This window comes from Dasypus novemcinctus, chromosome 24, assembly GCF_030445035.2.
Source record: "Dasypus novemcinctus isolate mDasNov1 chromosome 24, mDasNov1.1.hap2, whole genome shotgun sequence".
In the NCBI taxonomy this organism is placed as follows: Eukaryota; Metazoa; Chordata; class Mammalia; order Cingulata; family Dasypodidae; genus Dasypus; species Dasypus novemcinctus.
This window is the reverse complement of record NC_080696.1, coordinates 60911891-60932369: the sequence shown is the minus strand read 5'-3', so window position 1 is coordinate 60932369 and position 20479 is coordinate 60911891. Positions and strand designations below refer to the sequence as shown.

The following is a 20479-nucleotide window of genomic DNA, read 5'->3' as shown; positions in this document are numbered from 1 at the left end:
AGAGTGTTTTACCCACTTTTAAAAAGTGCACTGTTTTTTTTTTCCCCCCATGAAATTATGACTTCTGAAATCACTTAGTATTACCAATGATGACAGTTAAATTTCCCAGAAATCTGGAGATGTTAAGCTTTTTTTTAAAGAAAAAAAAAGGTTTTATTCATTTTAATTATAAACAAATTCCTATCCAAATGTTTTTTCTTGATTAAAATTTCCAGCAATTACAGAAATAAATTTTGTAAATTTACAAAATTTTAATTACAAAATAAATACAGTATATGATGGTAAAGAAGGGAGGTCTGCTGTCTCTTGTCATTTTTTTTAAGTATTTGCCTGTATTATAATAATTTTTTTAAGAATAAATCTTAAAAATTAAAATTCTATATGGTTCCCCCATTGTTAACATATTCCTTTTTCATCTTCATACAATAAATAAAAAAATAAATAAAGTAAAACCAAACTATACACATTTTTGTTTTCCTTCCATTTCTATTTCCCAAATAACTGGAAACTATTTTAAGTAAACTTCCGATCTTAAACTTGAAATGAACTTAATTATCCAAACTGAATGTATCTGCAATCCATTTTCAATTTCATTTCACATTTTAGTAAGTAATATAGATTTTTCATTTCTTTCCATTTGCCGGTATGTCCTAATACAGACATTTTGTGGTTGAAATACATATTTCTAAGTTAGTAATTTTCTCCTTTACAAAACTTGCCCAAGTTCCATAATATTGTTTGATGTTAAGAGAGGAAGCATGGTATAAAATGCAAAGAAAAACAATTGTGATTTTTAAAACTGTTTTTAGAATTTTTGACAATCTCACAAGTAAGTCAGATAACTACATACCAATATGTTCTCAAAATGAAACCTTAGGCTCTGATGTGGCCAGGGAATATAACATAGCGGTTAAGAGCACAGGCTCGGGTCAGGGAGACCTTGACTTGACACCTAGTCAAAGACAGAACCAGGAGACCTTTCCCCAGCAGGATGTAGGCCAGGTCAGCATGAAGCACTTTCTATGTAGCAGTGTAGTGGCTAAAAGCCAGCCTCTAGGGTTCAAGCCCCGGTTCTGATTAGTTATGTGATAATAATAAAAGTACCCAGCTATCAGGTTTCTGTGAAGAAGAAATGAGTAATATTTGTAAAGTGCCTAGAAAATGCCCAGCACTTAATAAGTTCTATCTATCTATCTAGGTGTTACCTATTACTATCATAGTACCTTATTTAATCCTTACTATTAATACAACCTCTCAACAGGGCCAGCTTCATAGGTGTGCCACCCGTGTGTTCATACAGGACGCCATCCTAAGAAGCGCCCTGAGCTTGGCTTAATTCTCTGCTGTCACCTTGAAATTCTTAACTTTTGAATGAGGGATCCTGCATGTACAGCTTACACTGGGCCCCACACACACTGTAGCTGCGTTTGAGTCAGGTAGTATTGTCCCCATTCTGCCATGTTCCTGCTGTGTGGTTTTGGACAAGCAACATCCTCAGTGTTCTCACCTGTAAACTATAGATGTTATTACTAACCTCAAAATGTTCTTGGAAGAATTAAATAATATAATGTGTGGGCAGTGAATGGCACATAAAAGTTTACAGAAATGGTTTCTATTATTATCAACATTTATCTTTATAAAATAACTAACCCAATATTTTTGTACATCTAGAAATACATATTGTTGCATACAATTACAGGAAACTTTCAGTGTAAATATTTACTAGAAGTACCGAATAAAATCATAAAACTCATCTCTGGGAAAAGGTTATGGGGGAAAGATTATCTTTTCTGTTGGAGAAGTGCCTTATTAAAATTGGAGGCGTTTATAAACTTTAAAATTGAAGGAATTCTTTATTCCATAAGTCTAGACTAGAGAAGAATTCAGGTGACTTGAATTTGGGCAATAACCCCTAAAATCCCGGGGAATTAATAGAAAATGAATAATATTGTCAATAAAAAGTTTAAAAAACAATATAAAACACAACACTGACTACTTCATCAACACACACATATTCATAACAGCCTTTACTTATTTTGCAGTTGAATGTCTGGGTATGGCCTAAACACAATCAAGGCAAAGGAAAATCAAACTAAGCAGAAACACCTGGCAGTACAATTATCCGCAACATCTTAGGTTTACATTATATATCACTATTATTGTTATTATTATCTTGCTACTAATTAGATAATTCACATGTTAACATTAGTTATATTGTAGAAGGTAAAGTATTTTCTCAGACTTTGAGAGTGTGTATAAAATTAACTTTTCAAATATAATTTAAAATCAAAATAATATTCTTTTAAAATGTGCTTAAGTCATAGGATCAGAATCAGTCTTTACAGAGAAAGATAAAAGGAAGCATTCCAAAGAATATTAGACACATTGTTTTGTGAAAATGGAAAATTATTTTATTTTACCTTGACACAACTAAGAATACGTGTCTCTTACACTGCACCATTACCACCTAAAAACTAATGAAAAATTTCTAGCAATCACGGGTTCTTCTGATATTTTATATCCATCCTCCAAATTTTAATTTGTTAGGTAAGTACACCCTGGAAAGATAATCTGATGATATGAAGGTCAAAGCTTGAATTTCTGCTTTCATTTTTGTTTCTGCCATTATTTCCATCTGTTAATTAAAGTAAAATATAGTCATGCCAGAGGTAATTGGAGCAGTTATGTCAATTCAACAAACTAGTAAGTCTAGACTTAACATTATTTCATTTTCCAAAATCCTGAGCAATAGCTGCTGGGGTCAGCGAGAATAGTCTAGAACAGCTACAGTTAAAAATATCAGGAGTGATGGTGTCCAATATTGACGTTCTCAATAACTAGGAATGGTCTGGGCTCTCTAAAATTTCTTTTTTTTTTTTTTTAAAGATTTATTTATTTATTTAATTTCCCCCCCTCCCCTGGTTGTCTGTTCTTGGTGTCTATTTGCTGCGTCTTGTCAGCTTCTGTTGTCGTCAGCGGCACGGGAAGTGTGGGCGGCGCCATTCCTGGGCAGGCTGCTCTTTCTTTTCACGCTGGGCGGCTTTCCTCACGGGCGCACTCCTTGCGCGTGGGGCTCCCCCACGCGGGGGACACCCTTGCGTGGCAGGGCACTCCTTGCGCGCATCAGCACCGCGCATGGCCAGCTCCACACGGGTCAAGGAGGCCCGGGGTTTGAACCGCGGACCTCCCATATGGTAGACAGATGCCCTAACCACTGGGCCAAAGTCCGTTTCCTTCTCTAAAATTTCTTCCTCTTCCCCTGTCACCCTCAAACAGCTATATTCAGTATATACAACATAACAAGGATTAAAAAAGGAGACCATCTCCATTCTGTTGATCTTACCTATTAGTGTTCATATGATTTCACATTTCAACAACTATTTAGCACTAACTTTAGTTGTTGGATATATAAAATTTCAAGGAGGATATCACTATATGAGCAAATGGATATCTATAGCCAAAAGAAAGAAACTTAAACAAAAATTAATTCAAAATGAATCAAAGACCTAAATATAAAAGCAAGTACCATAAAGCTTCTAGAAGAAAATGTAGGGAGACATCATGGTCATTCTTAAACCTTACACTGAAAGTACGAGTAGTGAAAGAAAACATGGATAAATGGGACCACCTCAAACTTAAACACTTCTGTGATTCAAAGGACTTCATCAAGAAGGTGAAAAGGCAGCCCACTCAATGGGAGAAAATATTTGGAAACCACATATCCAATAAGGGTTTGATTTCCATTCTATATAAAGAGATCATTCAATTCAACAGTAAAAGAGTAAGCAATCCAATTTAAAAATGGGAAAAGATTTAAAGACATTTCCCCAAATAGGAAACACAGATGGCCAAAATGCACATGAAAAAATGTTCCATATTACTAGCTATTAGGGAAATGCAAATCAAAACAACAATGAGATATCATCTAACACTGCATAGAATGGCCATTAAAAAAAAGACAACAATAACTGCTGGAGAGGATGTGGAGAAATAGGAACACTCCTTTACTGTTGGTGGGATTGTAAAATGGTGCAGCCTCTATAGAAGACAGTTTGGCAGTTCCTCAGGAAGCTAAATATAGAACTTGCATATGATCCAGCAATTTCTCTAGTAGGAATATATCCAGAAGAACTAAAAACTATGACATGAACAGACATCTGCACACCAATGTTCATAGTGGCGTTTTTCACACCTGCAAAAAGATGGAAACAATCCAACCATCCATCAATCGATGAATGGATAAACAAAATGTGATATATACATATGATGGAATGCTATGCTGCAGTAAGAATAAATGAAATTGGGACATATATGACAACATGGATGAATCTTGAAGACATTATATTAATACTAAGCAAAGTAAGCCAGACACAAAAGGACAAATATTGCATGGTCTCATTAATATGAACTAAACCTGAAGATTAAACACACGGATTTAAAACCTAGAGTATAGGTTATTAGCAGATAAGAGAAGGGTTGAGAAGAACTACTGATGCTTAATGTACGTAGAAATTTTAATTAACTTGACTGTAAAAGTGTGGAAATGGATAGAGTTGATGGTAACACGTTGTAGTGAGTAGCAGCTGGTTTATAAATGGGATTGTGGCTGAAAAGGATAGTACAGGGAAGTAAATGTCAATTGGAAGAAATTTAAAGAATAATATAGCGACTGAATAACAGTGAACCCGGAGGTGGATGAGAATTGTAGTTGAGGGTACAAATGCAAGTGTGTCCTTTTGTGAGCTAGAACGGATGTACGTCACTATTGTAGGGTAGTGGGAATGTGGAGAAGCATGGGAAAACTACAATTGGTGTGACCAATGGTTTACAGCAATACTATAATATTCTTGCATCAATGCCAAAGATGTAATGTGTTGACAATGGAGGTGCATGGTAAAAACGTGCAAAATGTATGCTATGGACCATGGTTGGTGGTAATAGTCTGATGATATTATCTCATAATCTGTAACAAATGTTCCACCATCGAGTGGTGTGTTGGTGAAGGGGTATTGTATGGGAATTCTACACATGTGCATGATTATTTTGTAAGTTCACAACCTCTGTAATAAAAATATATATTTTAAAAATAGGGTGGTATATTAGTCAGCCAAAGGGGTGCTGATGCAAAATACTGGAAATTGGTTGATTTTTATAAAGTGTATTTATTTGGGGGAGGAGCTCACAGATACCAGATCATAAAGCACAGGCTACTTCCTTCACCAAAGTTGGAGCAAGATGGCTGCCAACATCTGCCAGGGCTCAGGCTTCCTGGGTTTCTCTCTTCCTAGGGCTTGCTTCTCTCTGGGCTCAGGGTTCCTCTTTTCCTGGGGCTGGCTTCTCTTTCCTCTGTGTGCTTATTTCCCAGGGCTCCAGTTTAAGACTTCAGCATCAAACTCCAACATCAAAACTCCAACATTAAAAACCGCCAACATCAAAAAGCTCCAAATCTGTCCTTTGTCATGCCTTTTATCCACCAAGGGGTGGAGACTCAACACCCTACTGACATGGCCCAATCAAAGCCCTAACATAATTCAATCATGACCAGGTACAGACCAGTTTACAAACATAATCCAATATCTATTTTTGGAATTCATAACTATATCAGACTGCTACAGGTAGGTTGGGGGAAAATATACCAAATGTAAGACAGGTATAGTAAGTATAGTAAGATAGTAGTAATATTTTTAGGATGCTCATGCATAGTTTGTAACAAATGTTTCACAACAAGGCCAGGTGTTGGTGGAGGGGTGATGTATGAGACCCCTGTATGATGTTACGCATGTTTATTTTGTAAGTTCACAATCTTTACTATATACTTATTGTTAATGCATGTTCATGTATGAATGATATATACTTCAATTAAAAAATCTATTTAAAAAGTACTATATAAACAGCCACTACTAAAGTAAAAGGCAATTAAACATAAAACATTTCAATTTTGAAAAGAAACATACTTCTTTTCTCCAAAATGGTTGGCAGGTAATAAAAGGTCTCTTCAGAATACTGTCAAGTTTCATTTGGTCCCGTTTTGTTAGTGGAATTAAAGACTCTCTTGGTACATTTAACCTGGAAAATAACAGATGGGAAAAATCAATAAAAACAAAGTGTTCCTGTAACTTAAAGTTCGCTTACATTTCACCTGTATTTACTGTACAGTTTCAAGAAACTCAGAAATAACAGATAAGAAAAGTAGTACAGCTCCATCTCTTAAATCCAGAGTTTGAGGGGTTTTTTAACTCATAGTGGAAGTCTGTGTTCCTAAGTAAATAAGGTTCTACTCTCAAGTTTTCCTTCACCGCACAGTCACGGGATGACGATGGGAAGAGAGACGTCCCTTATGAAAACAAAGTCCTAAGGCACGAACACCGTGGAAATCAACACCAGGGCAGCTGCGTGATGGATGCGGGAAGCCTCCTGGACCCGAAGGTTTAGCCTCCACGTTTGGAGCAGTGGCTTCAATCTGCACAGCCAGGGCCCAGGTTCACTGAGGAATTTTAGTTTCCACTGAGTACTCGCTTTTTTTTCTGAAATTCATTGAGAATTCTTGACTATGGAAATTAGCCTATCATATTTCATTTATGCACATACAAATAGGTATCTAGTTTAAATTCGAGTAAAAAAGCAGCAGTTTTAGCTTGGTATGTTTTTTCAAATAGAACATGAGAAGTCCAGGATTTATTGCATAGACTACTTTTTGAAGTCAGAAATCCGGATTTCCCAGGACAGCTCCAGTTTCAAAGTTTTCTTCAGTGTCCCCATAATTAGGACCACTTGTCAGTAGCAGCTCCTGGATAGAAGTGACGATGAGAGTGAAAGGGAGGGCTAGGGGTTTCTCTTGAAGCCGTGTAGTCAAGCCACCACACTGACTTTCTTTTGATAGTATATTTATATGGAGTGGCTTTTGAGGGCCACCTTAATAATTATTAGATCATTCATTGCTTCTGAATTTGCTTTAGAAATGGTCATAATACAAATAAATTGCCTCTAAAGGGTTTTTACCGTAACACATACTCTAAATTGAACAAAATTATGGTACACTAGAGTGTAAATATCCAAAAAGTTAACATGAACATTTTTTCATGTGGTCTCATTTTGTAAGAAGAGGCTAATCACCCCAAACTTGTTCATATTTCATATTTAGGAAACAAGCCCTGTTTCGAAGGATTGCTTACTGCTTAAAGAAATCCAATAAACATTTTAAAGTCTGTTCTCATTAGCCAATGAAACAGTAAGGTAGCCTTTTAAAATAGCCCATTAGCAAAGATGAAAAAAAGGTAAAAAATGCCCTAGGTATTGAAGAACAGGTGGGCTTTTAACTCTCTGGTGGGAAAGAAAATAGTTACCTCTCCAAAGGGCAGTCAAAGCCTCAAAAATGTGCATACCCTTTGACCTAGCAAATCTTTTGGGAATTCAGCCTAAGGGACTAATTAAGGATGCAGACAAAGATTTAGTTACAGGAGGGCCCATCAAAGCACCATCAATCAGAACAGATTTGGAAACCACTAAGCATCCAAATATGAGGGATTGGTTGAATAAACACTGATACATCTCACATTAGAACTCAGTAATAGAAGACATTAAAATGAAGCTGTAAAAGAGAAATGTCATTATTGACATGGACAAGTGATTACTGTGTTGTGTGAAAAATACAGGTTACAAAGTAATATTAGAGTATGATCCTATTTTTGTGAAAAAGTTATAACTACGCATAGAAAATAATTTAGAAGAGTGGTGGCAAAGCACCAAGGGTGCTCATGTGTGAATGATTTTTATCTTGTTATTTAATGAGATTTTTTCCTATTATGAACATATACATTAAACTTGCCAAACTTTAGGTTCCCAAACTTTGAGTAATCTTACAAGGAGATAGATTATAAAATTAAAATTTTAAATCTATGAAAGAATTGGTTCATATGCAGGGTGATTTACTATAACTTCTACAGAACATATAATGGCAAATGATGTTGTCAATGATTACCATTTAATTAGATTCACTGTATTATAACTTATAATTACAAAAAATTTACAAAATCTCCTAGCCATAAAAAGGAAAAAACATTTCCCACTTACCTGAAAGTTCAATTAACCAACTTTCACTTGCTAAGTATTTCAGGACTTGAAGCAGAAGCATTGGTGAATGTAATTCATAATTATATAATTGAGTCATATTGGACAATATAAATATATAAAACCATGAACAACTTCCCTTGTAGTGACTTTTTAGGCTTATTGTGGCATACTGTAATGAATTATCATTTTAAACATCCTAGTTCTGCTAAACCATCTAACCTTTTAATATCAGAAGGGAGGAGACCAAGCCATCTAATAGCTGGAACTGTGAGATTATGAGCTTCAAAAGACATAGACTAAAATAAAGAGAAAAAAGTCTATTAGATTAGGCTAAACTGCAGAGAACTATAAAACTTTTTAAAAAATCAGAGTAGTAGTAAGTTTACAGAAAAATCATGCAGAAAGCATAGAATTCCCATATACCATTTCTCACACCCAGGGTTTTCCCTGTTATCATTTTTGCACTAGTAGCACACGTTTTTGCACCCCAATTTATTTATTAGGGAGGGACAAGTATTAAAGCTAACTTCACACCCCCAGAGTCCACAGAAGTAAGAAAATCATCAGGAGCTTTGCTAAAATGGGCTTTCAGAAGAGGTTTTAAAATTGCTCTTTAGTATTTTTATAATTTTTCCTTAAAGCAAAACCATAAATGAACCTATTTGACCTGCATTTATTATTTTTGTGTGGTGTTCTATTTTAACCCCTTGTTCTACCATCCTTTCTATCTGCCATAAACATGTAAACTTCAGGGACACTTTAGTGGTATTCTAGTGTTCCCAAGCCTCTAGCATGCATCAGAATCACACGAAGGGCCCTGCCCTTAGAGATTCTGAGATTTAGTAGGTCTGGATGGGGACTCAGATTTGCATTTCAAACAAGCTCTCAGAAGACGGAGTTGCTGCTGGTCTGGGGACCACACTTTAAGAACCCCCATGTATGTTAATTGCAGACTCCAAAGCAATTTGATTTTGCGTTCATTTCTTACGGTGCGAGAAAGGGAATAGGCAAAGTGAGGATTCAAGGATATACTTAATATTCAAAGTAGGTTTAGCCATCAGTATGATGGTGTCACCCTGGGGCCTCACAGGCAGGGAAAGTGGAAGATGGTAAAGCCTCTGGCCCACAGCTAATCCCGCTCTGTCATCAAGGTTGCATCCATCATGCGGAAGCTGGAGTCCCAGCCATTGAGACAGACTGGTCCTAGAATAGGATACTCGCTTCCCCGACAAATTTGGGGGGCCCTCACATTATTAGGGGGTAAAGTAAAGAGAAGGCAAAAATAGCATGGGTGAATATAAAATATCTAAATAGTGGAATAAGGAAAAAAGCTTTCCTATACTTACCATGGATCCATACTTATAGATGCACATTATTTCTATGCCTGTTAAAAGAAAGCTAACTTTAAAAGTGGTCATCTTGTACATTACAGGTTGGGTAATTGGCACTCAACATCAATCTGTCATTTTATTTTCATGAACGTTACCAGTGAAGATTCATGATTCTCAGTCTACTATGGCAAAAAAAAAAAATAGCAATAAATTACCTCAAATGATTACAGTTCTTAATTTTACCTAGTAATCAGTCTTTTAAAATGTTTTATTAAAAGTGTTCTAACTTTTTTTAAAAAGTGACCTGAGAACAGAAAAACCACAACTATAAATACGATTTAATTATGACTATTCTCTCAAATAGTCCAATAATTACCATGTGGATCGGCATCTACAAGGGTGAAGATAGGAATGTGAAATGTATCCCAAAGCTTCTTGACTAAAAGTCTTGTGTTCAGATCAGGTACTCCCTTTCCCTAAAAGCAAGATTGAAATGATATATTTTAATTCCACTACAATAAAATGGACAAAAGTACCCTTTATTTTGTTACTAATTTGAAGGTCAGCTCTCCCCTCCTTGAATTTCAGGTGGTGAAAGAGGGCTGTTGACTGTGAAGGACAACACGGACAACAGGGCGTAAGAGCCCACAGACGCTCATACCTTCAACGCAATTATCCCATTCCTAGAAGTATTTCAGCAGAAACAGAAATAAAAGAACAAAAACACTATATCTTTAATGGTGCACACTGCAAACTACTTACATTTACTGCAAAATAACAAATATATTACCAAAAATTCTATAAATAACCAAACCAGCTAACCCCAGGAGCAGGGAGAAGTGACACAACACAGTGGGGCAGCCAGATAGCTGGGGTTCACATCCCAGCCCTGCCACTTTGCGGCATGAGCCAGAATAAGGCACGAGGACTCTCTGTGACTTGGTTTCCTCACCTGTAAAATGCAGGTAACAGTAGCCCCTCATGAGGTTATTTAGTAATCGTAAACTTCTTAAAAGAATACCTGGGCGGGGGGCGGAGTGGGATATATGGGAACCTCTATGTTTTTTAATGTAATGTTTTGTGTGATCTATTTATCTTTTTTAAAAAAGATAATAAAAATTAAAGAAAAAAATACCTGGTCTAAATTTAGGGTTTAATAAACCCTAAATGACCCAATAATATTACGGAGTCATTAAATCAATAACTACGTAGAAAGTAATTCAAAGAGCATTGCAATAGTGGTAAGTGAGAAAAGCAGAAACCCAAATGAAATGTGGAGCCGAGGAAGGAAGCAGAAGAAACCTGGAGGTTAAGAATGGCTTTGGGGGAAGCAGATGTGGCTCAATGATAGGGCCTCCGCCTACCAAGTGGGAGGACCCGGGTTCGATCCCTGGGTCCTCCTGGTGAAAAAGAAGAGAAAGCGTGCCCACATGGCAAGCCAGTGCCCGTGTGGTAAGCCAAGTGCCCATGCGGTGAGTGAGTGCCTGAGCAAGTGCCTGTGTGGTAAGCCAAGTGCCCGCGTGAGCCAGTGCCTGTGCAAACGAGTCACGCAGCAAGATGATGACACAACAAAAAGAGAGATGACGGAGAGTTAAGGTGAAGCGCAGCAGAAACCAGGAACTGAGGTGGCACAGCTGGCAGGGAACTTCTCTCCATATCAGAGATCTCAAGGATAGAATCCTAGTGAATCCTAGAGGAGGGAAAAAAATTAAAAAGGGAGAGAGAGAGAAACAGATACAGAAGATCACACAGTGAATGAACACACACAGCAAAAAGAGCCGGGGGCGGGGGGTGGGAAATAAAAAAATAAATCTTAAAAAAAAAAAAAAAAGAATGGCTTTGGGGCAGACAGCTCTAAGTCTCAATTCCTTCTCTGCCGGTAGCGTGAGCTGCTGAGCGCCTGTCTTACTCCTTTAGGCTGTGGCTTTATTGATGAAATAGGGCTAATGCACTACAGCAACGTGGAGCTGAGCTAGCCAGATCCAAACCTCGCTTTTGACCAGCCACAGGCTTGTACTCCTGGTTCCCCAGCATTTCAACAGGCATGAAGACAGCACCTATCCCATATGGCTGTTGAGAGACTCCACAGGTTGATGTGTGACAAACAGCAACAAATGCGAACTCATGTTACATCGGCGTTTGGCAGCGTGCCTGGCGCAGCACCAGCAATTAGAAGGCAGGGCGTTTGGGCTTTTCCTTTGGGAAAGATAACACATGGACCTGGTAGAGTTGCAGAACGGAACCAGAAGGAAAACAACTCCCTCCCAGCCTGGCCTTCCACTGCCAATCCCCTTCTTCAGAGACCACTGCCTCCAGCTCAGCTTCTGGAGGGTGCTTTGTGGCAGCAATCACAGCAATTATCCAAGGACGCCACGAGGTGCCACCTTAGCTCAATGTGCGCGTGAGTTCAGGCAAGAAGGCAGCACGCAGGGAGGAAAGGCCCGGCAGGGTAACAGGATGACGTGTGCCTTTTCCCTCTTTAAGTTCCTGGTTTTTAAAACAATTTTTTCTTTTATTTCTTTTCAGTTATTGTATTTAGATTCATGCGTTTTATAACCACGTTATTTCATCTTTTCAACCCAGATGTGACAGAAAGCCGCGTTTTAAGTATGTCTCCACAGCAGCGGTACCAGATGGGATTCAGGCACAAGGGCTGAACAGAGAGACCCTGGCCAGAGACTGGCAAGCTGGTCCTCCACCACAGAGCTGTCGGAGAAGGGCCCTCAGTCAGGAGAGAGCCTGAGGACCCACCCACAGAAAGGTTGTCCTTCTCAGGCTTCAACTGCTGCCTCTCTTAAATAATTTACAAGGTCTCAGTCTACATTTTTGCTCTCACCTATGGTCCCTTTAGGCTCCACTCAAATTTCCTGCTGTCACCTTAAACTCATACTTCTAAAGCAACACTCAACATCTTTCTTCCCTGAAGAACTAAAACTTCCTGCCCCTTGTCCCACAGTTATCAGTAGTGATTCTGTGACATGGTTACACCCCTCAGAGTGATTTTGACTAGTTCTTCATCTCCTGTTGCCACCAAGTCCTTCTGAATTGTCCTCAGAAATGCCCTTTGCCCAGTCTTTTTCCCTTGTCATCCTTACACCAAGATAACCACAGTAGCCTGCCCCAACTCCATCACATTTGTCCCGTGGCCACCCTAACCCTGGTCATTTCCTCCCTCACCAATTCAAAACCATTTGCCAGATGGCTCCTTTGGACTGGCCAGGCCTTCCAGGACCTCAGCCACACCACTTACACTGCCCACCACCCGCTTCCTCTCTGGAGCAGCACCCCTCGCTGCTTCCACAAACAGTCCACTCCCTGTAAATCCAATAAACCAGAAGTAGATGAGTTGTTTTTTTTTCCCTTCAAAGAACTAGGTTTTCATACAGATCTATAAAAGTCGAAGGTGCCTGGGACGGTGGGAGGGGAACCTTAGGCATTCTGTTACGCTGTAGTCAGTCCTTCAACCTCTCCAAATTCCACGCTTCCCTTATTCATTGCCCTCTTCCATTCCTCCTCCAGATTTACAGCACTGCAGCTGAATGTGCTCCTCCCGCAGCACTGAGCAGAAGGCGCCCTGCCCTTTGCTAACTGAGGCTTGTGGTTCCCATGAGGCACTTCAGCCCCAGCCACTATAAAGTAGGCTGTGTCTTTTGCTATTCTTTGTACTGATGTAAACAAAACCAAACTAACAACTCCTTTTGACAGAATTAATAAATTAGGTAGTACACAAAATTGTGCGAGGAAGAACAAAGAGCAGTTCTTATTCATTCCATCAGCCACAGCTCTGGAGTTACCATACAAAAGTTGGAACAAGAGGTCTCTGTGGGAATGATGTGAGGGCCATGTAAGCTTGCCCTGGCATTAGGAAACCACTTTTAAGGTATTAAAGGGTCATAGCCTGGATTTTAGACATACTTGAGAATGCTTAAACACTTTGGAAATTCTTATTCTCGGTCCGCAAAGGTGTGCATCGTATGGACAATATAATGTTGTCTAAGCCGTATAGATACGTCTTACAAATCACCAAAGCCGTGTAGGTTAGTCTTGGAATTGTAGTAAACATAGACAACGTACCGTAACCATGATGCATGGAGGCATTTTTTTGCAAAAGTCATCATCTAAGAGTCGCTGAAATGTTGCATCTTTTTCTACAATTAATAGAAACTTTGCATCTGTAATTAAATCTGTGAAGTTAAGGCTGAACCACATGTGAATAGAAGGAAAGAAGATTTAAAAATTTAACCACCAACTAAATAATAGTGCCAAACAGGATCAATTCAAAAGCAGCTATAGACATAATACTCTCGTTGTCACCTCTAAATCTACACAATGGGTATCTTCATATATTTAGGCATCTGTTTTCCCCACTGCTCACTGAGCAGCTAAGAGTAGGGACCCTGGCAAGTTCATCTTGTCGGCTATGGGGTCTAACTTGTTCATCACCTGTATTGCAAGACTTGATTTATTAAAGGACTGAGTGAACAAACATTTCTAAAAGTTTAAATAGTTTTCTTACTCAAAGGATACTCTGAATTCCTTGAATATTAGATGGCACAGCAACAGCCTAAATTAACAAAACAAGGTAGTTTTTATTTTAAATAAAAAGCAAGCTATAACCATTTTTCATAATCTACTGCAGAAATCCTATATTTTCATTTCTCATCGACTACACCTGTCATCAGAGATTTATTCCTCAGTAAAAACAAAACAAAACAAAAAACAGTGGAAGGAGATTTACCCCTCAATAAGAAAAGAGGCACATGACCCAAGGTACTTCCCAGCAGGTAAGAATTTTGCAGAAGCCTTGCAGAATGTGGTTTAAAAAGCAGAAACTGATGGAACAAAGGAGAGCAAGACTTCCTTAGGCAGGTTTTCACAGGTGTCATCTTCCTCCTTTCCAAACTGGTAACTTAGCCCTTTCCAAACTGGTGTCCTAGCTTAGTACTGTGGACTCTCTACGTACTAAAATCTAGCAAATTGTTTTGTGTTCAATACATTAATTTCAGAACCAGGAAACTGTACAAAGGTTACAGAAATAACCATGCTAAAATGATCCGAAATAACTCCTGAAAATAACAGTAGGTTTTAAAAAGGAACGTGTATGTATGTTTAATTCAGTATGACATTTGATGATGGGCATATTTTGAAACCTTGTGATATACAAGCTTATAACGCACACACTTACTCATCCTTCAATTTTATTTTAAAATCTTAAGCTCTAAATTACCCAACAAAGCAGGAAATAAAATACATTTTAAAAATGAAGACACTGAAAGGCAGTTAAAGCAATATGTGAAAACACTAATGATGCTTACTGTTGCACCACAGGTACAATTCACTTTGGTGCCATCTTCCTCTACATAGCTTAAATTGCCAGCAATTAAACCTTTTGATGTAGATAACTGAAAAAGATATAAACATATTTGAAATCTTTTTCACTAGTATGTTTTATGTCACTGTGTCACTTCTCATTGTTCATCTGCTAAATTACATGAGTTTTAATTCCGGTTGGAATTTAAGAAAGGAAGGAGAAAAATATGTCAGGATTTAGGAATTAAGAATATTTGGTCATTTATCTTCGTTTTATTCATCCAAGGGAATATATTGAGAATAGATTAAATTTATAGTGAGAATAATATGGTATTAAATAATACTGAAGCACAGATTAAATTTATATTTGGATGATCATTTTTAAACAAAATCTTGATTAACTTCTACTTACTATATGGAGACTCCTCCTCGGCACTTTTAACATGCAGGAAATGTCATTGATTATATTGTCCACAACTGTCTGATTACCAAAGAGTTGACTGTCAGTGTAATATATGTCTCTGTGGAAATTTTAAAAATATATTTTAAATTAACAAGGTCTCTTTGAATATGACAAATAATGAAATTTTATTTGAAAAAAGCTTTAACTCGATGAAACACAACATAGGAAGAATGTAATTTGTTACCTACACTTTACAGTTCATATACGAACTTTTGAAGCATATAATAAAAGTTAGTCCAACTAAATTTCACACTGTATTTTAAAAAGAGTAATTTATTAGAAGAGTATATTTACCTTTTGGTTGCATAAGTGTTGCTCTGTACTAATTTGTAAATCATGGACAATATTTTAAGAATTAGAGCTGGAAAAGATGCAATAAGTAGGTTACTCATTACTTCTTTTTCTTTTTTAAGATTTATTTATTTATTTATACCCCCTCCTCAAGCCCTGCTGTTTTTGCTGTGTCGTCTTCTCTTCTCATATTTCTCTCCTCTAGGATTCAATCCTGGAGGCCTCTGATGGGGAGAGAGGTTCCCTGTGAATTGCACCACCTCAGCTCCTGGTTTCTGCTGCACTTCACCTTGACTCTCCCCTTGTCTCTCTTTTGGTGTGTCATCATCTTGCTGCATGGCTCACTTGCATGGGCAGTGGCCACTTGCACTCACCGCACGGGCATTCGTGCAAGCACTAGTGTGGACACTGGCTCACCACGCAGGCATTTGCATGGGCACTGGATTGTCACGCAGGCGTGCTTTCTCTTCTTCTTTTTCACCAGGAGGCCCCAGGGATCGAACTCAGGTCCTCCAAATGGTAAGCGGAAGCTCTATCATTTGAGCCACATCCGCTTCCCCATTACTTCTTTTTCTAATTAAAAATATACTTCTAACAGAAATGGTAATGGTATTCATTTTAAAATAGAAAAGTATTTATAGTTTTAAAACAAGGATTTTAACTATCTCAAGTTACCTCTGATAGCATTTTTGTTATTGTCTGAAAATAGAAAAATTAAGTACAAGATAATAATCACTTGAAGAATCAGATAAAATTAATTTTTCCAAGGACAGCAAAATGGACAGAATAATTTTCCACTGATCTACTAATCTTGAAAAATACATTTATTTTGGAATGATAATCTACTTCCTTGGTTGCTGACAATACAAAATCCTAGAAATTTATTTCAATGACAAGAGTGGTCTATTAAAGGACAAGTAAAATTATTTAACTAGGGACAACTAAAGGCTAGGAGATATTCAAATTTATTATTATTTTTATCACTGAAAGCTAAGAAAGATTAGTTTACCAAATTTTTGAACTGATTTTGGTGAATCACTTCTGATTTTTCTTGTGGTACAATGAGATATCATCTGAAGACCCACAGAATCTTCAAATCTGTCATGTTTCAAACAAGAGAATAAAATAAAAAAGAATTAAGTTCTAACAACAAACGATATACACTTAACATCTTCTTCCACACATCATTTAAATTCCACATTTCCTTGCCATGTAAGCATTGAAGGTTTGGTATGACCTCATTTGTAAGCTTAGATAATTCCAGGTGACAATTATGTTTGTGACAACTAGAGGCACTAAAATAAAATAAGTGTCTAAAATAAGTCAATTAAATACCACTTATGATATATATTTAAAAGTTTCTTTCCTGGAATGACATTTACTGTTTGTGAAATGTTCCCAAATAATTTCACAATTTTATTAGCATTTTACTTGTTTTAATAATGGTAATGAAATGATAATTCCTATTTACCCCAAACGAAATAATTTACATTTTGTCAAAACGAACCTCCAGGCCTGTCCTAAAGGTGGCAGAACCCACCAGGCAAAGATGCACAGAGGGAAGAAACCCATCTAGCAAAATAAGGTGCAAAATAAGATTAAAAAGTGGACAGCTTATATTAATTTTACTGATTGCAAAATAATATGGAGTGATGACAGAACCTCCAAATTGCTTTTATTCTGTTTTTGTCACTCTTAGTGTACAAGGACTATTCTTGTAGTGCTTTTCTGGGAAAGAAAACTGTATAACTAGGTTCAAGGACTTTGACAAAACCATTTGCTGATTCTACCCTTCTCGGACACATGACTTAGGCAGCGGGAGAAGATAACACCAGGAGAAAAAGCATACGAAATGTGCTGCTATGTTCATTTATTTTGTATCAAGATGGGTTCGAATTTCCCTGAACAAGCGGTTTGCTTTTGCAGTTTCCTATAGATGAGAATTCCATTGACCATATTTTCTCCCTTTGAGTGCTAAAAAGCATAGGTCCAAGTTTGGGGTCTATTTTTAGCAAGACTATCAGACTTTTTCATATGCTTTTGAAAATCTAACCTCTTTTGGCTCTTCATCCTAAATCCTTAGCATCGTTTTTCCTTTGCCTTTTCTTTCACACCTACTTCTAGTTTCATAACTTTCATGTATGGTATGTATTTTGTAAACTTCCTTAAATCCTTTTTGGCAGGATAAAAGCAATAAAAAGAAAAGAAATCTGACTAGACCCTCTGCTTTAGATAAATTCAAATAATGACAGAGATAATGCATTTTAAAAGTAAAAATGCAAAATGCCCACTTTATATTTTCCCAGCTTGATCTGTTGCCTATTGTGAATGCAGGTGCTTCATGTCTTGCCAAGCTTGTAATTATGTCTTGGATAATATTTTCTATAGATGTAAGAACTTGAGAACTGAAAAAAATAAACACACTGTGATACAACTTAATTATAAGTTAGGCCTTTACAATATGTGACATATACCCAGATCAATACTACTAGAGAACCTTTTGTTTCCTTGGTTTTTTAAATCCATGCCAATAATAATATCTCCCACTGATCTGTGACATCAGTACTGCATTAATACAATTGTATTCATACTGGTTACTTACAAAGAAATTTCGTTTGCTTTTAATTTGAGTTGATTCTTAAATAATTATAGTTGAATTTATATTTCTCTTTTTGATTAACTGCTAGACAATATACTTTATAAATGTGTTTTCATTTTCTCTTCATCTTAATCTTCTTTCATCTAGCTGAACTTAAATTCTATTGGCTGGAAATTCTACTAAGTGTTCTAATTAAAAGTGTAATCAATTAAAATGATGTCATGTTGGCTTAGACTTTCCTTCCACAAAAATGCAAAGCAAAAATATTTCAAAAGAAACACTTCTTGTCAGACCACAATGCGCTAATTGATCTCATGCCTTAAATCAGCCCTTTTGAATCTAGTGATACAAAAAGAAAAGAAATCATTACCATGAAAAGAATAGTGAGTTCTGTATCAAATGATTGACTTGGCAACTATTATGCCATTTTACAGTAAAATATTAAGAAGGAGCCTAGTTTTTAAAAAAATTATCATCTCATTTTGTTTTATTTTAGTCTTTATTTTTTTATGTTTATCCTTCTTCCACTTGAGCCCAGTTTTGTGTCAGATGACTTTTAATTTCACAAGTCATCAGCTTCAAAAAACATTATTGTTATAAATACCATTTGCGTATTATCTAGGAAGTTAAATTAAATCTTGGAAATGGATAAAATGCAGAGTTCTAATTTCCACAGAAATTCCATAATTTCACTGAGAAAGCATGTATCAGAAAATGAACTTTAAAAACCTTTAATATTTTCTAATATCGAGAGTAAAAACTGACCCAAATAGCTCCTTAGTTTTTCCAGTTTGAAAAAATAAGTTGTGGGTAATATTGTAAACAATCTTAAAATACAAAGGAATTACTTTATACCTGAAATGTAAGCAAGAGACTCTCACTCCTTCCCCTACCCTACAAGCTCTCCTTCAAATCAAATTCTTTCATTAAAAATATTTTTGCTTCTGGTTTTGTTTTGACTTAAAAGACAATGTTTAGTGATGAAAAAGTTTGCTGATAAACCAAAAAAAAAAAAAAAAAAAAAAAACAGATCAAGGAAGAAAAACAAAGCATTTAAAGTAAAAAGGTCCATAATATAAAACATATTTTTCTGTAGTTAATTCCAACTTGGGTAGTTGGAGAATCACTGTAATTGAAAATATTTGCATACTGTTCCACTTCCATACACACATCAAGAAAACCATTGTGTTCTTTAAAACTACTTTAAATGTTTATGTTGACATCCTTATGCATTTTGAGAAAACTGTTGGTTTATTGACAACTGACATAACTTATTCCTCACTTTCTCTTCAGAAAGACCCCTCTGAAATCTTTAAAATTTTACCTAAAAAGATTTAAAAACAAGACAAAACAAAAACAAAAAGAGCCAGTCTGTCTACGGAACTCCCTGGCCGGTGAGGATCTTAGCAACCTGCAGGCCACACAGAAACCAGACGCTCCTGGAACGTTCTGGAAAGGGAACATTCTAGAAGACACTGGGGTGGCATTGTTAACCAGGCTTTTTGAGTTCAAAATAAGGGTTAAACACAGAAAAGTGGCAGCAGAGAGCCAAGGTTGCCAGGGCCTTTCTCGGGGTTGGGGCAGGCTCCTGAGGAACCCTTCCTGCGGCTTCAAGGCCACAAAGGTGGCTGTGCGCCCCTGAGACTGGGAAGACGATATGAGGGGTCGGGAAGGGAAGCGCCAATATTTCTCAACTCTACAAAGCACGTGCTTTTGGTCACCCTGCCCAGCTCCACGAGCTTTCTCTCGTTTTCTAACTCCCCTCGGGCGCTCTGATACCTAGACGGGGGAGGGCTGCCCCCACCACAGCTCACGCCGCCACCTCTCCTCAGGGAGGTCAGCAGGGAAGCCCTGTGCTGGTCCAAAACTTCGAAGGAGGCGGCCTCAGCCCCCATGGGTGCAAAGGCCATTAGGGCCGATGGGGACAAAACAGCTCCAAGGGCCGCAACCAAACTCAGCCCCGTTCGCCTTCTTGGAGCCCCCAGCGTAGGATCCTGGCTAGACGATGAGTCTTTCCCGCGCTTTCTGGCTGGGGCTGCGCCTGCGCACTCCTTGCTCCCCGGAACCGGGACTGGACAGACGCATGCGCACAGTAGCCTCCTCAGGTCCCACTTGGGAGGCACAGTGATGGGTTCTCGCAGGGCTGGTGGTCCGGTGAGCAACGGGAACCCGCAGGGCGGCGCTGAGACCATTTTGGCAGCATGTGTAGGGTGTTAGATTTCCCTTAGATGGTTTTATTTTTATATTTTTATTGTTGCTATTTAGGGAAAGTTGCACCAATGATTTTACATTATACCAAATAATTATGGAGAACCAACAGTTCTAGGCCCTGGGATCATCTGTGATCAAGGTAAAAAGGATTTCTGCCCTTATTTATATAGTGATCGAGGGCTTACGCAGACCACTTCACACACC

General features: G+C 37.6%; 1 protein-coding gene across 1 annotated transcript; it reads right to left on the bottom strand.

Moving 5' to 3' along the window:
• Positions 1 to 2460: 2460 nt before the first annotated feature.
• SPO11 (SPO11 initiator of meiotic double strand breaks) lies at positions 2461 to 19974 on the bottom strand. The gene is made up of 12 exons (XM_004468022.2): positions 19844 to 19974; positions 16475 to 16563; positions 15469 to 15535; positions 15124 to 15232; positions 14717 to 14803; positions 13929 to 13965; positions 13476 to 13585; positions 9778 to 9877; positions 9417 to 9454; positions 8290 to 8366; positions 5955 to 6066; positions 2461 to 2635 (listed from the first exon to the last, which is right to left on the bottom strand). The coding sequence occupies exons 1-12, from the start codon at positions 19972 to 19974 to the stop codon at positions 2516 to 2518; spliced, it is 1077 nt and encodes a 358-aa protein (XP_004468079.1). The 3' UTR covers positions 2461 to 2515.
• Between the last annotated feature and the right edge of the window lie 505 nt (positions 19975 to 20479).

Excerpts from the sequence above, each read along its gene's own strand:
- SPO11 (XM_004468022.2), bottom strand. The coding sequence starts at position 19,974 with ATGGCCTTTGCACCCATGGGGGCTGAGGCCGCCTCCTTCGAAGTTTTG. Across the intron at positions 13,586-13,928 it reads TAATATTCAAGGAATTCAGA|ATTTAATTACAGATGCAAAG; the intron begins GTATCCTTTGAG and ends TTAACTTCACAG. Across the intron at positions 9,878-13,475 it reads CTCCATGCATCATGGTTACG|GGAAAGGGAGTACCTGATCT; the intron begins GTACGTTGTCTA and ends TCTTGCTTTTAG.